The following is a 17,239-nucleotide window of genomic DNA, read 5'->3' as shown; positions in this document are numbered from 1 at the left end:
CAGATAAGCTCTCATAATGAGAATACTTTTGGAGCATTGTCACATAAAATACACATAAAATGTGTGTGTGTGTGTGAGAGAGAGAGAGAGAGAGAGGTTTGCAGCGATGAGTGGGTGAGGGGGCACAGCAAAGCAAATGCTAAAAAAGTATACCTGAATGTGCAAACCAGCTACATTTATTTTTAGCTCATTCCCTATTGGATACACAAAAGCCAGTCTACACGGTGGACCCAACAGAAGCTCTTTTACACATTAAACACACACACACTAACCAGCTTTCTCTCTGATTTTGAATTAATAAATTAATATAAGAATTAATACGTACTTAACATTATGTGATATGAAAGCAGTCAAATTCAAATGCAGCGACCTGGCAGTATTAATTGCTTTGTTATTCTGTTGATATTACATTAAAATGTTAGCAATAACTTGTGCACTCAAAATTAATTATATATGTACTACTTAACAGAAATGCACTGTGTTGAATAAACAGTTTCACAACAAAAAGAAGATGCACAGAAAAGCTAAAGAGCACTGAATGATGCAGCTCTGAGAACAAACCAGTGAAATAATCCATTACAAAAAGTAACTGACCAGAACTGAACTAACAGAAAGCATTCTACTTTTTTAATTGTTTCTCATTTTAATTTATATTCCACAGTCCTTCATTACCCAGCAGATGGGTGAATGGGAATGCTCATGTCTCATATGTTTATTTCTTTGTGCTGTAGACAGAGAGTGAGAAGCAGTGCTGGAAGCCGGTGCTGGTGGTGGTGACAGAGAAGGACCTGCTGCTGTATGACAGTTTGCCACGAGGCAAGGAGGCCTGGCAGAGCCCTGCACACACGTTCCCACTTTTAGCAACACGGTAGGACTTCACAAAGAGCAAAGTATTACATTTATTACACAAAGAATATATGGAGATTGAATGTTGTTATCCAGTCTTCAAGTCTTTTGTTTGAAAACGACCCTAAATGATATTTTATATGTTTGTGGTTTCATAGATTGGTCCACTCTGGCCCTGACCGGGGGTCGCCTAGCTCTGGCACAGAGCTTTTCTTTGCCACTCGGACTGGTACGCGACTCGGCATCGAAACTCACCTTTTCAGGGCTGAGACCACCAAGGATCTATCCCTGTGGACTAGACACATAGTAAATGGATGTCATGCATCAGCTGAAATGATCAAAGAAGTCACAACAAGTAAGTTTAGTAGTATAAATAACCAACAAACACAAAAACCTTTTAAAAATGGTGAAAACAATTCAAACACATTCACATCACAGACAGAGCAGAGGGAGCTGTGCAGGTCAGTGTGTTGGCTCCATGATGCTTCCTAAAACAAGCTCTGTTATGCTTCACAAAGTGCGTTCAGAGAGATGTAAGCGGTTGTAGTGGTAAGTAATGCATTATGTCAAGCAAGCCCAAATCCCTTTCAAAAAGCAGTTTGTACCGTATACATGAAAGCACAGACTTCCACATCCACTGAAAAAGAACAGAGTTGTGATATAATTTGAGAACCATATGGCTGATGGTGACAAAGCCCTTGCTACTTATTGAATGGAATGCTACTCCAGTATATGTGTGTCTGGTGTTTGGCACTGACTATTAGTCATTTAGGGAATTCCAACATCATACCCCCCCCCCCCCCCCCCCTCCCTCGACACCTCCCTCTTGGCGTCCCTGTTTCTCAAAGTACAAAATGTCCTGGGAACTGCTCCTCTCCCCTGGGTCCCATTCCTCTTTCCATGTGCCAAATTAAGTTTCACCTAAAATTCTTCTCTTATATCTATGAGACAGCATGTATGTAGCAGGAAATGATACACAACCTCAGCTTAATGCCCTTGTTGTCAGTGTAGTTTCTGCATCATTTATCACCAAACTCCTGTTAAACTTTCTTAAAGCACCTCTGCACCCTCTCATGCAGGTATAAATTGTATACACTAATTAGCATGAAAGCACTTCACCTACATTTTTCAAGTTTGATTGAAATTGAAATGCTAAGATATTGTATAGCATGCTAGTTTATGCTGAAATGCAAATATCATAGACTTATAATTTAACCATATCACAAAATGCTTTCTGACTGATGCAAGTTGATTGGATGAAGTTAAAGGATCTGTATTAAAGCAACACAACCACACAGGTGTTTTTTTTTTTATTTTACAGAAAAGCATTTTACAAGAGTGTGCTAGTTTGACAACTTCCTCCATCTTCATTTTGCTTTGTGAGTGCTGTCATTTTCTGTCATTGTTGACCAGAGGTGCAAATCTTCTGTCATGTGCAGGATCACACATTTTCTCTACCATAGCTGGAACAAACTGTGAAACCACAGCACAAAATATTTGTTTTAGTTGATATGGCAAGTAGTAGTGGTAGTGCCATCTCAGAAAACTACCACATTTAGGCCTTATATGGGCTAGTTCTAGCATTTATGGCTCAGTTACAGCATAAGCAAGTGTTATGTTGGGCATAATTGGCTTAAATAATATTAAAAATATAGCCAAAAGTCCAAAAAGGCAGATTTGGGCTTGGTGTGGTAACAGCCACACTTACTCTGAGTTAGCACCTTCTGTCAGGACAAATTGTTGACCAAAGAAAACTGCAGATGTGAGCCACATATTCTTTGCTATCAATTATTGGATTATATTTACTGCCCATGCAGGAGTTTAAGAATCGTCCACATTCATTAACAGACATTTTTCTGAGAACTTAGTCAAATTACTTCCAGTAATCTCTTACTACTTTGGAGATCTTTTTGGAGCTACTCATACTTTTGCCGTGTCTGTGTGTAGGATGTTCAGTCTGTAGCACTCAACAGCTTTTTTAGTGCTTTAATTCTAACTGTCTGCACCCAGGACTCCTGCAACTATGAGTCATCGAACTCAATCAAACAAACATTTCTGTTTGTTTCACACAGCAGCCGATGAATGGAGATAGTTGTGACTGTTATGCAGACATGGTACTGATAATCTCAAATAATTGGATTTACACAATTATTTGGTGTGAATAATGAATAAATGACGAACAAATGTCTGCATTTAGGAATTACACACATACAAAAAAAAAGTTAAATTTTGACTACAGAAACCTTTTCTAGGAGTGTCTTTCTGATCCCGGTTCCTGGAAAAACCATGGTCATGAAGGTATTTATCACAGTTAGTCTTTTTATAATTAACTGATCCATGGAGCTCAAAACACACTCTTTGAAGTGTTACTATGATTAAATAATTTTCTTTGAGTTGAATGCTAACATGTTCATTTTTGAGGGAACAGCTTTTCTTTCATGATGACCATTTTGTATGTTAAAGTTTTATAAGATATTTAAAGAATTTTGGCAACAATCTATCATAGTTAGGGGCTTGTTAAAACAACAGATTTATCGTGGGGCATAAATAAATAAATAAGGAATCCATCTAGCTGTTAAGACATTCACTCATTACTCATGCTTTCCTGAGGATTTATCCCAAATAATATTAATATCCAAACTTCCACATCAGTCCATTTAGTAGTTTTTATGACATTAAATTTGACTGAAGTAGTGACCAACTTTGAGAGCAACATTGCCATTCATAGGACCGTGCAGACTTAAACCATTGCTAAAATATTTATAGCAGCTTTAATTTAGTACCGTAATCGTGATTTAGATTAGAGCTCCGTGATGGAATCCAAAATATATTTAAACTGATTTATATTTTTGACTTTTATAACTAATGTATGCACCGATTCCTCAGTTTCCTGTTAGGGAAATAAGAAAGTAATTTTCACTTCCCTGAGAGGAGCATGATGCTGCATACAAAGTGCATTCACTCATTTTTCAGCAGTTGCCACTTAAGGAGTCATTACACTGACCTTGTCAGGCTCTTATCTGTGTAACACCCTAAACTCTGATGCTTTAAACACTGTCAGAGCTTATGATGAAGATTTGCTCTGAAGATAGATTAACTCTCAGTCACTCACCGGGCAGGTGGCCATTCTTCTGGGATTTTAAAAGGGGAAAGTAATTTGTTCAGCTCTGAAATCAAATTTCACCGGCACTTTGCCCGCTGTAATTTCTGTTATTATTATGTCTAAGAGGACTTTAACATTTTTGAGGTCATGCTAATATTTTCAGCAATTAAATGGATGTGGTTCAAACCTTGCATGTATGTACTGTAGATTACTCAAAAGACAGGGAGAAATGAGAAAAGCTTTTCCGTGAAGGATAAGCTCACTTGATAAAAAAAATCAATTAAAATCACTAAGTATTTTTTACTTACGAGTCGCAGGTAAGCTGGAGCCTATCCCAGCATTTTTAGCATTGATACAACTTATGCTAAATATGAGCCTGTTTGCCTAATATAACATATTCCATTATATTAAAAATAGAAGCAGGGGGAAATTGCTAGCCTTGCCACATCTAAAGTTACGAACCCTCAGGCCTCTAGAGCTGAACAAGTGGCATTATATCTGCTTTGTTTGATATATGAGAAATACCTGTTTAATTTATATGTAGAAATTATTTTAAAATTTCACACCTAAATGAACATTGTTCTTCAACTGTTTCCTTACTTGCTGTTTCAAATGTCATGAACAAACATTAGTGGCCATTTTAAGTCAGTTATCCAACTTCTCCATCTCCAACTTCTCATTAACATGTTTTCAAAGAAACAACTGTAAACCTCTGTTTAATTAAATTTGAGGTCAGTCAAGTCTTCTTAAGCCTGGTAACACAAGGATTTTCTAAATCTGAAGAGTTTTTTTTATCTGTTCGAGACCTCAAACATGAAGACAAAAAACATCAGGCATTTAACAGTTTTGATCGCATTGTGTGTGATGTGCTCCGATAATCTCATCACAGAGCAACACACACATAACAATGCTGTTTTGCAGCCAATCGAGAATCGAGTCCTCCTAGCCGGAAATCTCACGTGTTCAAACCTGATCAAACAAAAAAATGACTGGAAAACAACACCCAGCATGGCAGAGGACATACATGATGAAGTAATGATGGTGGACTTGTGACTATTGTGACAATAAATAAATAAATAAACAGACTGGAGACAGCGTGAACACGGACTTTATTTCCTTCCTTGCTTTCCAGTCAGCTCGCTCTCTGATTGGCTACATTCCATTCCACGTCACAGTCCACACAGTCACAACTTAGGAGTCGTCGGCTTTCCCCCAACACATCAGGATTTTTGGTCGTAAATATTGAACATGTTCAATATTTCTGATTGTCTGCCACGGCCTGTTTCGGAGCCGATTGTCAAAACAAATTCAGTACTAACAGACCTCAGACTAAATTATAATTTTATAGGATAATCATAGAAAACTTAGGATAATTGGAGATTTGCCTTCCTTAGTCGGGAAGAGGGAAATTGGGGCAAAACAGCCCGATAATCTTTGTGTGCTCCTAGCTTTAGTGAACAGGCAAACAGCTTAATGATTTGGAGTACTTTAAAAACAAATTACCTCAGTGGCTATGGAAAATTAATCTATAGACCTGCTGTGACACTTGAAGTTGTGCACAGCTTCACAATGTAAAGTACTTTTTCCGCTCTTAATGACTTAGAGATTTAAGACAAATGGCAGTGGAAAAACGTCTGTCCCATAGTAACCTTTTAGCTTTTACACTTGTAGCATCCGAGGTAGTGTCTCCCTCCTCTCACTGTCCTTGTCCTTCCCTGATTCATTCAGTCACACTTAGTCTGTTATCACTCTTAGACCCCCCTCCCTTCCCTCCTTGTATCTTCAGCTCACCATCAGACAGTAAAAAGGGCCTTTGTTGCAGACTGAAAAGACCCCTTCTGTGTAAGTGTATTCTGGTGGGAAACCCTGCTTTCCCCACTGAACAAAGTTCTCAGGTGGAGGAGTATAGTTTCAGGTCTAAAATTCAGTCTCAAACGAAGCAAAGACCTGCAGTCTTCACTCTATTTACAGCTCCATTTATGTCATTAGGGAGCCGTTTGTCCTGCCGTGTTGTTCTTTAGGATAATGTTACACATCACGAGGCTCATTTTTCATCATGATTGGGGCATCCCCAGTGTGAATAGGATGTTGTATTGGATGTCTGATTGTATGAGTGTGCACCTCAGTTGTGCAGTAACGTGTTTCAGGCAACTCTCAAAGACCCCAAGCATCAGCAAGATTATGCTTGCTGAACTAATCCCTAGTCAAAGAACAGATGCATGATCATTAATGTTGGCTAAATCAGCAATACACTTAATATAACACATGCAGTGAGGAGGGGGAGACAGCTGTACAACTCTATGAATGTTTTTAGTGCTATAAAGCATGGTGGAGGAGCCCTGTCTTGATGCAATTTGTGAAACGATTTCATAATACCAGCCTTCACTGCCCTGCCAAAATAAACAGTCACCTGGATTTAACTGAGCAAATAGGTTAAATAATCCCAGTGGAAAAGCCCTGCAGTCTTTCAGCTAGCAATAAATTATTTGACCTTAACTGATACAGTGAGCACCTTTTTATTCCTCAAAACAAAATCGTCTCTGAAGGAACATCCTGTGGTTGTGGAAAAGACTTTATTCTGTTGCAGAGAGGGTAAAATTATTCGTCTGCATCAAAGCCTAAATTAATAAAACTGTAAAAAAAATAAAACTTTATGAAGCAACGCTTCATAACTTTCAGACCTTAAAACTCCTGGAGCTGTTGCTGTCTTGCTGCATCCTGAAGAATTTACAATTTTTTCCAGCCTGAAGCATCTCGAGACATCTACATTTAACTGTCAACATAGTGACCGTTTTAAATGTGCACCATGGCTGATTCGGCAAAGAAATCCTCAAGGACATTATCATAAGAAGCAAGGACAAGAGTCAAAATCAGACTGACTTTTACTTTTGAGTTAAGTGAAAACAGGATGCATGACAGATGCCGAATTAGTCTTCGTTAAGGAGAGCAATAAAATCTGTCAAAGTTCAGAAAAGCTTCAAAAGCTTTAACACTTTTTTTTCTAGCGTCATGTAAACATAGTGAATGTGGTCAAGAAGAGGACTGCTCAGTTACAACATACTGAAACAAGCAATGCAAGGAGACAAAACACACACATCAATATACCTACTGTAATAAGCAATTTCTGTTTCTATTTCACATGGAAGCAAGGCTGAAAATGAATTCCTCTTTGCTGCCAGCACTGAGACAGTGTGCACACTTTAATCTCTGCATGTGATACACACATACAGACATGCACATCTTAGGCAGGCTTTCAACAAGCAATGGAGAGATAACATCTCTTTTCACTTGTTGCCTCTTTGTTAAACAGACACACTGCTAAATTAGATGTCATTGAGACATGAGCTTATACTGTCAATAAAGTTTTCAGCATGCAGTCTGCTGGAGAAAGTGAGGGCACTCTGCTGTCAAATCTACAACAAATGGGACCAAATGTACCAAGATCACATTGTGTGTGGATAAGCTGATAGAAGTTATGCTTAAGTTGGGAGAACTGATAAAGATAGTAGGCCATACTCAGGCAGACACCTGCTGTGAGGAGAGGAGAAATAGCTGGAAAGAAAGTGATGAGAAATGGTGCAAATCAGAGGAACTGCTCTCTGCTTTCACTAAGATCTCTAGTTGAACATGAGTGTGTTTTAGTGAAATGTTGCAACCTGTAATGTTTTATTTCACCAAACCGACATGCAATTTTGAAGACATAAGTCCATCTTGTAGCTTTTAATAGGCGATTTTAATATTCATATTGATGATGACTCTGATTCTTTTGCCTGGAATTTTATTAATCTTATGGATTTTTTTAATTTTGTCCAGCATGTATCTAGCCCAGCCCACTCCAAAGGCCACACATTAGGCCTAGTTTTTACCCTGAGTTTAAATATTGACTTAATTTGCTCTGAAGATGTGGTTATTTCAGATCACTATCATATTATTTTTTAATTATTTATGGTAAATTTTAAGTCAGCTGCTTGCCATGAAGTGAGCTCTTGTATTGTTAACTCTGCTAATGCAGATAGATTTTGTGATGCTTTTAACTTTCTGTTTTCTCCTTTTACTGATGTAAATTCTTTGACAATGTATTTTATTGATTTTTGTTGCTCTTGCTTAGATAACATCTGCTATCACGAAGAGATCAGTACCTGTTGTAAAGTCTTAGATAAGTGACTCTTTGCACTCTCTACAGCACTCCTGACTTTTGGAAGAAAAGTCAGCTGCAGGTTCATCTAATCTATTTAAGAGATCTCTTAGTTTCTTTTAATAATTCTGTCAAAGAATTGAGGGCAGAGTATTTTTCAAACCTGGTTGCAAGAAGCAGAGGAAATCAAAAGGTCTTATTTAATATTATTAGCAGCATTGTTACTCCAGCATTACCTGTTGTCCCTTTTCCATCTGGCTTGGATTGTGAGAACTTTATTGCCTTTTTTATTGGTAAAGTCACCAGTATTAGAAGCAACATCTTCCACTCGGCTGTTGCGGGGTCTGTTTCTGCTCCTACTCGACCTGTTATTCTATAGCTTTGTGCTGGTCTCGCGTTCAGATCTGACAAAGACAAAATGTCTTCCTGCTGTCTACATTTCTTCTTTTTTTTTTGCCTGCAATCATGTTTAAAGATGTTCTTCATGTTACGGGCCCCTGTATACAGACTACTGTAAATGTGTCCTTGGTGTCCTTATTTAAGAAAGACTGTTATCCAACCCCTTTAAAAAAAACCTAGTCTAGACCATTTTCTATTGAGCAGTTATCGACCAATTTCAATTTCCTTTCCAAGATCACGGAGAAGATTGTTGCAAATCAACTAACTGCTGTTTTGGATAAATTTCAGTCAGGCTTTCGCAGAGGACACTCGACTGAGACAGGTCTTCTTGGAGTCCGTAATGATATTTTAGTGCAAAACGACTCTTGTAACTGTTCTGTCCTACTTACGCTGGATCTTTCTTCTGCCTTCGACATAGTCATCTGATCCTACTCGATAGGGTAAAGTGTTGGGTTAGTGTGTTGAAATGGTTTTCTCCCTCCTTTAGGGAGCACTCCGTTTATGTGGCTGATATAACTTATAAATCTTCGTCAACCCTCCTTTGTTTTGGTGTACCTCAGGGCTCTGTTTTAGGTCCCCTTTTGTTTTTGATTCATGTGCTTCCCCTTCAGCATATCTTGGGCTCGTTTAAGGAGGTTTCTTACTACTGGAATGTGGATTATATCCAGTTATACATCTCTTTTAAGTCATATGAGGTCTCTAAGCTACTTGTTCTTCATAAAAGCTTGGCATTTATAAGAAACTGGGTGGATGAAAACTTTCCTTATTAATGCTCATATTGCCATTTACTTATTATTATTGCTTGTGCACCAGATAAATATAATGCTTAAATAGTGGAAACTTTGGGCTTGCTAGCCTCTTTTATTAAGTTGTCTATCAGAAATCTCGGACTAAGAGTTATTTTTGACTTAATTTGTCTTGTGTTGCTGTTTTTAACATGTCTGTACAGCACTTTGCGAGTCTTCATCTCCAAAGGGGCTCTATAAATAAAGTTTTACTTACTTACTTTTACTTTAGTTCATGTATTTTTGTCTCTTTCTGGACTTTATAAAAAGTCCACTGAATCTAATTGATATGCTGTGTCTTAATTCTTATTTCTTTATGAATGAAATAAATAGGAATTTCAATAAGATTTGTTCATGAGCAGCAAAAATCACTCATCTTTACCTTTCAGGTTGCCTGTACAAGGGTCAGGAGTGTCGGCTGGTGATTCACTATGAGCAGGGCTTCTCTGTGCTGGCTGACCCGAAAGCAGGAGACGAGGATGATTGTGACCAGAGAGTAGTTAACAATTCTGTCAAGCCCCAAGTGCTCCTCTCCTACCCCTTCGAAAAACTAAAGATGTCCTCTGACGATGGAGTACGGATGCTTCTCCTTGACTTTGGAGGAAAAGAAGGCGAGATTGTAAGTGGTCAAGCATTATGTTAAAAGGACTAATCTGAAGAGAGCTCAGCTGTCTTCTCTGCTTATGATCTATTAAAAGAAAACAGAATAAGAATTGGTTTGTTCAAAAAGGAAAAATATGTAAAAAATTGTAAGTGAATGTTTTGTTTAGCTATAGATATAAACAATTATGATCCCTATATTTGAATAGAAGAAGTGAGAACACCAAGGAAAACCTCAGATATGCTAAATGCTTATTTTGGGTAGACCTGTTTATCTGCAGGCAGTGGGCATTAATCATGATAATGTTTTTCACCTGCAGCAGCTGAGCATAGTGCATTCGTTGTAGATGCTTCAGAATTGTCGTAGAAATATTATTTATTCTACCGACTACAGTGTGCTTCTTGCATCCTCTTGCTCCACTACAACTGCTAGTTGCTACATGTCACTTTGATCCTAAAGGTGACACGCCTAAGGAGTTTATGGACTACAATATAAAACTGAGTCTTTATGTAGTTGAGAAAATATTATAGATCCAAGATAAAAATAAGCAAAGGCCAGGACTGCAGGAGCAAGCTGCTATTCCAGCAGCACTGATTCCACAGATTTATCAATAAATAGCACATCAGTCTGGGCCATAGATTTCAACTTCTACAAATCTTAGGACTGGTACACAAATAACAATTTTTTCAATCTTATGAGATTTTTTTTATCTGGTCAAGACCTCACACGTGAAGATAAAAAAAAATCAGTTTTGATCGTATTTTGTGTGGTGTGCTCTGAAAATGTAATAACAGAACAACACACACATAACTATGCTGTCCTGCAACTGATCTACAATCTATTCCTCTGAGCCGGACAAACGTCGAAACGTAGAAGAAGAACCATAGCAACAACCGGCAAAAAATGAAGAAGAAACATAGCAACAATCGGAAAACACAACACACAGCATGGAAGAGGACATACAGGATGAGGGAATGATGGTGGTCTTGGAACTATTGTTAACAGACAAATACAGAAATAAAAACAACAGACTGGAGACGGCGTGAACATGGACTTTATTTACTTCCTTGTTCCCCAGCCAGCTCGCTCTCTGATTGGCTACATTCCGTACCACGTCACCATCCACGCAGTTACAATGCGCGACTCATCGGCATTCCTCAGAAATCGGCTCTGAAATATTGAACATGTTCAATATTCCCAATTGTCGGCTACAACCTGTTTCGGAGCGGATTATCGGGACAAATCGGCTTTTAACACACCACAGACCAAATGAGGACTGGACAGGGAAATCTCACGATGATTGGGCGTTTGCCATCCAAGGTTGGGAAGAGGCAAAATCGGGACAAAAACAGCCCAAAAATCCTTACGTGCGTACCAGGCCTTAGTCGTTCAGTGTGTTGCATGCTGAGATCAGCTGCAGTGACTTGTTTACTAATGAAGAAAACTTCACGTGGCCTCAGAAATCCTTCTAGGAAATGACGACACAAAGAAGTGTACAGGGCAGGAAGAAGGAACGTGGTAAAATAAAGTCACTTATAGCATTTTATTAGAAAATAACACTTGAAATAACAAAGACGTAGACAATGACGTATTTCAAGGAATGGCTATTTGAAAATGGAGTTTTCTTTTAAAACAAACTTATGTAACCCTTTTAATCTGTTTTGCACCACTCAGCAGTTCCCATAATCTGAGTACACTTGGCTCATGGTCCAGGGAACAGTTTTAAAGTTATCAGGACCAGTTTTAGTTTTTAGCTGTGTCTGTTTTATTGTTGTTGTTTTGTTTTATCATGCTGGCATGAAAATGAACTAACTTTAGTTACTCATTTGTTACCTGGCCCTCTCCCTTATGCAGACATTGCTGCATCATCATTCATAAACTGTAGCATTGTTGCTGTAGGCTGGAAGGGAAAGTAACTTTAAAAACGTAAATATGGACTGTCCTAACGGTGTGTTTTATATCAGTGCCTCAAACTGCAGTGACAGTCCTCATGCATCTGTGGGCGAAACTTCAGACAGAAACACTTGTGTTTGATTGCTCCGCTTACACTGAAGGCATAAAAAAAAACAACTTCTGAGCTTTGATTCAAAACCTCTCTTGGCTGCTTTATCAGGACAGATTTTGGTGTCTGTGGTATCTGAATCCTAGCACATCTACAGGGCTTTATAAAACAATCCCATGGCCCTCATGGATGTGACTGGTGGCTCATTAGCTTAACGTTTGAAAGTCATCTGGGTCTTTTTTTTTTTTTTTTGCCTTCATCACAGTGTTGACTATGCTGTCAGCTTGGCAGGACTCGAACTTGTCTAATTTAGAATTTACTCACAGTATCCACACAGGAAACATTATAACTAGCTGAGGTTTGTGGCCCAGTCATGATGTGTAGATCTCTTGTGTTTCTCTTGTAGATTTGCTTGCTGGATGTGATGTAGCCTTTGAAATTTCCTATTCTACTTAACTCTGACTTGAACACAAATTTGTGTGTGAATTCATCAGGTGAATACTCCTATAGGGCTTCAGCTTTAGGAGCAGGATATGAGTCATCATACTGATTAAATCAGCCACTGTTGACTCAGTGAATGAACAGAGCTGTGTTCATAGAGATGTGATGTTTGTGTGTGTATACACAACGCCTAGCTGCACCTAATCCTTGCTACATGGGGAACTGTTAACTGGAGTGTTAGTTTTGAGCATATTTTCATGGTTTTACTCAGTCCTTGTTAGATGGATGGAGATCAGTCCTTGTTAAACTTTAATTTTACAGTACAGACATTTTTAAGTCTTCAGAAAAAAATGCAATTAAATCAGTTTATTTCTAATCATTTATATTTTGATAAATAGTTTAATTTTAACAACAAAAACCTTTTGATAAAAAAAGAAGAAAATTGTATCCAAGGCATAATTATTGGCATGTAGTTGCTCATTAATCTGTTAAGATTCGAATAGGATGGAAACAGAAATGTATAAAGCGCTTCAAATGAGCTGGTGAAAACTGGAGGGGTCATAAGCTGTACCCTGAACCAAGCAGAGCTCCATGGTTAAAGGCCAAAAAAAAGCACAAACAGGTCAAATTGTTTGCAAAAGCTTTAATGAATATAACAATTTTACTTTGACAATCTTCTATGGACAGAGGGAGATAAAGTTGAATTGTCAGGTAATGTAGTTTATCAGATTTTGACTAAATAAAGCCAATAAATGAGAGACCTGCTTACCTAGTAAACAGGTAGAGGTACCAACATGTTCTGAGGCAGAACTTTCTGTCATTGGAATTTAAGGTGTTGAATGCATCAAAGGATTAAGGAAATCAAAGGATTACTAAGGGATTGTAGGGTGATTTGTCAGATTCAGAACTAATACAATCGTGTAAAAGACTAAAGAGGAAAACTTTCAGAACACTTGTTTTTAAGATCTTTTCATCACATTCTTTTCTCTTTATCCAATGTAATGTTTTAAGCTTGTTTAAAAATATGTTTTTTTTTTTGTTTGTTTTTGTTTTCCCCATTTCTTCCAGCAGCTGGACCTCCACTCGTGTCCGAAGCCAATTGTCTTCATCCTCCACTCCTTCCTTTCTGCTAAGATCTCCCGCCTGGGTCTGGTAGCCTGACTGTCTCACTAAAGGGACGTTTCAGCTCTCTTGACAGCAAATCCACTGTTTCTTCATCTGCATCTTGCATGCAGTACACCACCTCAAACATCTTCAGTTGGAAACCTAAGCTGAGTGAATGTAGCCTCTACTGTATGTTGAAGAAAGGAACTGTGATTGTTCATGTACCTGACAGATTTTGGGGGGGTAAATGACGCCTGTAAGGGCTGCAAGGTCTGGAATGTTAACTGGAGAGCCACAGAGGAAAACATGGACTGGACTAGATGCAGTCAAATGATATATACAGATATATCGACACACCGACAGAAGAAGATTGGGCATTACTGTCACATCCAGGATGGGAAGGACTAGCCATGTGTAGCAAGGTTGAGATGAATTCACTTTTAATTCAATCAAAATGTAATGGCAACCTGCTTCCATTTACCATTTCTATAATTTATTTGCCATTAGCTCCGAAAGGACATTCTGAATTTCACTTGTCATTTTTCTTCCTCAAACACTTGACACACTGTGGAAAAACTTTGCGCATTTGTCTTGATTAGAGTCCCCTGAGATGTCTCGTTAGCAGTGTCAGCATTCATCATCCAAGCCGGGGGCATATTTTCCACAATGTGACAGCTCATTCAAATTCAAAATGTCACAGTCTTCATTTAACAGACTGCATATGATGACCCTAGTGTGGTTAAGGTACTTCACTATTTGAGTTGATAACGATCTGACAGTTATATGCACATGGAATATTATGGAAAGAATGAAGGTACATGCTAGTAAATGATCCCATAATGTAGCCTAACCATCTAAAGTTTTTAAAATACTTATTTAAAAAAAATAGAAAATTCAAAGCAACAATTTGATATATTTTGCAAATATGTTTTCATTATTTCTTAAACATAATTAGATGACCTATTTACATTCTCTAGACTTATCAGGAACATCTTTGCTGTCTAATCTAATGCAATCATATGCAATGGTTCTGTTTAAAAGCATTTTTAGGATATCAGTGTATTGTGTTTTAATTCCTAAAAGTTATTCCTATATACGTTAATAGAGTTGACAGTTTAGATCCTTCGTTTTCATTGCAATCAGCAAAAACTGAAAACGTTTGGTTTGTGAAATGGTGGAGCTTTTACAGTGAATTTAATTGATTCCACGGGTATTCACAAAAGCATTCATTAAAAGTAAAGCTAAAGCAAAAAGCTTAGCTTTGCTGAATAACTGGCAGCCAGGAAAAAGAGCTTGCTTGGTTCTGTCTTGTTGGTTTAATCCGCACGGTGCTTGTAGGTGGATTGTGTTAACGTTGAAAAGAGCTAGGTTAGCTGCTGTCAGATAAAGAAAGAAAACTGAGTTGCACATAACATGTGAAACCTTTTTTTTTTAAAGATTATTATTAACTTTTGGAACAATATTTAAAAAAAGGACAAACTATCTTTTCACCATGTGCACTATTCAGGAGCAATTTGGTAATCTGGTTAGCCTGACTTAGCGCGAATAATAACTGTCCAGGTAAAAAATTAGCATAGATGTTCTCATTTACTGAGTATAGCTTTGTTTTTTGTCAGCCTGTTCCTGGATGGGAGTTTGAGTCACCATCTCAGCTCATGTTAGTTAATGATACTTAGTTAATGAGAACTTAACTTGAAGCTAGCAGCCAGATATTAGTGGAGGAAAAGAAGAGGAAGAGTACGGAAAATGGAGAAGTGTGAAAAGGATTAAGGTAAAAATAATTAAACTACATTCAAGTGAAAATATGTATCTTTTTTATTATGTTCTCTGCATTTGTTTGGTACCTTTTCATACTCTTTATTCATACCCAATTAACACTAAAATAACTTGTGAGGTCTTCTGAGGAATTAGTAAAGCACTGAAATGTGTTTAAAGGCTTATAAACACTGACCAGTAACTGTTTTTACAATTTTTATTTCATCATAGGCCAATGAGCCACTTATCCTTGCACTTATTTATAAGTCACACAAAAAATAAATAAAATACACTGACTTCATAAAAAAAAGTTCAGTTTAAGGTATAAATTTCTATGCTATCATAATTATTGCTGGCTTAATTTGAGCTGGCCTCCTGCTACTTGTTAGAAAAAATGCATGCAGTACTTCCGTATTGATTTCACTTTTCAGACCAGAGCTCAGAAACTATGTCCACTTTTTCTTTTACAATTTTACAAGGTTATTACCCCAGATAATGCAAATATTGCAACCGGTAGCGTCATAGCTTTTTTGCACTTCAGTCACAGATCAGTTTCAACATGTATTCAATTCATTGTGAAATTCAGGATGAGTACCTGTGTTGTTACGCTTTATGAATGTTACAGTGATGCCCTGTTGCCATTTAAACACAGTGATTAGGTTGAGGGAGACCAATTTAAAACCATTTCAAATGGATTTAACCATGTACAGTATGATAATTTTAGGTAAATTTAATGTAAATAGTTGGAGCTGTCTTGTGACATAATTGCAAAAACAATGATATAAACTTTATTAAAATGCTACACTGTATTTTACAGACAGAAATAACATTTAGTATATGCACCATACAGTTGTTCTTGTTTATTTGATAGATTATAGCATTCTATGATTTGTTAATAACTTGGAATGTTCCTAACTTTCATTTCAGAAATGTGGTCACTAAAATCTGGCATGCAGCGTTACATGAGTGGGTTTTGCACATAGGAAGTAAATATAAAAAAAACTGGACAACTTGAGAAGCATTGAAAGGTGAATATTAGAACCTTTAGACAGACCCAGACAAGCCGTTTTCCTAATTTCTAAACAACAGACTCCATCCTCTCAGTTCAAATTTCTGCAATAAGCAGACCAAGCGTATTTCCCAAAATGCTGAAATATTCATCTAAGGATCTCCTGTGTCATCAGACATGATGATGCTGCTCACTGCTTTCTTCTTTTTCAGTGGACCACTTATCAATTCAGATCTTTCTAGATCATGTTTGGCTCATTAATGTTAAAATCCTGATGTGCAGCAACCCAAAAAGACTAATTGCCATAAGTAACTCAGAAACTTACTTCTTAGTATTGATATGGAAACTGAAAATTGAATTAACCCACAAACATCTCATCATGTTAACCATTGTACCATTAACCATGTACTGTCATGTGCAGGTCATTGCTTTTTCTCTTTTTTTTTTTTTTTTGTAATGCAGCAGATCACATCTGTAGACTGCTCTGTCTCTGACATGACTGGCTGCCAGGTCATTTTTTTGTGCCTTTTGATGACTGTAGAATATAAACAATAGAATTTTTAAGGAAATGAATCAAAGAATGACTTCTATGGTGGCCTCATCTCTTCTGGTTATATGTGACGAAATGAACAGCCAGCACTAATTCTTTTTTTTTTTTTTCCTTTTTTTTTTTAAAAATCACAAACTTACTGAAACTTTTCCAAAGGCCACACACACACATACACACACACACACTGTGAACAATGATTTACACATTGTAATCTTACTACACTGTAGCAGAAGTATATGTGTTGGTTGATGCAGAAAGATAGAGGAGACACTGTAAGAATCAAGAATCAAGCACTTACTGATAATGTTAAGAGAAGCTCTCTGAGAAAAGGCTGCTTTGATATGTAGAATACTTTGATGCCTTGGGCAGCTACTGTACTGTTAGAATGACAAAGCATAGTTTTTGATTCAAACTGCACATAAATCATGTATTTAACAACAGTCGTGATGCTTTTTTATTGTCTTGTGCTTTATTCATTTTTCAACAACAGTGAAAAATGTCACCTCTTC

At 37.4% G+C, this 17,239-nt stretch overlaps 1 protein-coding gene across 3 annotated transcripts in view; it reads left to right on the top strand.

The window, feature by feature from the left end:
- Positions 1–13,708, top strand: part of sntb1 (syntrophin, basic 1) — a 35,039-nt gene extending 21,331 nt beyond the window's left edge. For 2 of the 3 annotated variants that reach the window (XM_041988113.1, XM_041988111.1), the window contains exons 5-8: positions 732–868; positions 1,005–1,201; positions 9,658–9,887; positions 13,381–13,708. In XM_041988113.1, coding sequence (XP_041844047.1) covers positions 732–868; positions 1,005–1,201; positions 9,658–9,887; positions 13,381–13,473 — 657 coding nt within the window. In that variant the 3' untranslated portion in view covers positions 13,474–13,708. The remainder of the gene's footprint in view (positions 1–731; positions 869–1,004; positions 1,202–9,657; positions 9,888–13,380) is intronic. The other variant, XM_041988112.1, reaches the window with a different exon arrangement.
- Positions 13,709–17,239: the final 3,531 nt, after the last annotated feature.

This window comes from Melanotaenia boesemani, chromosome 6 (assembly GCF_017639745.1).
Source record: "Melanotaenia boesemani isolate fMelBoe1 chromosome 6, fMelBoe1.pri, whole genome shotgun sequence".
Taxonomy (NCBI): Eukaryota; Metazoa; Chordata; class Actinopteri; order Atheriniformes; family Melanotaeniidae; genus Melanotaenia; species Melanotaenia boesemani.
Note: the sequence above shows the minus strand (reverse complement) of the source record. Positions and strands in the feature narration are given on the sequence as shown.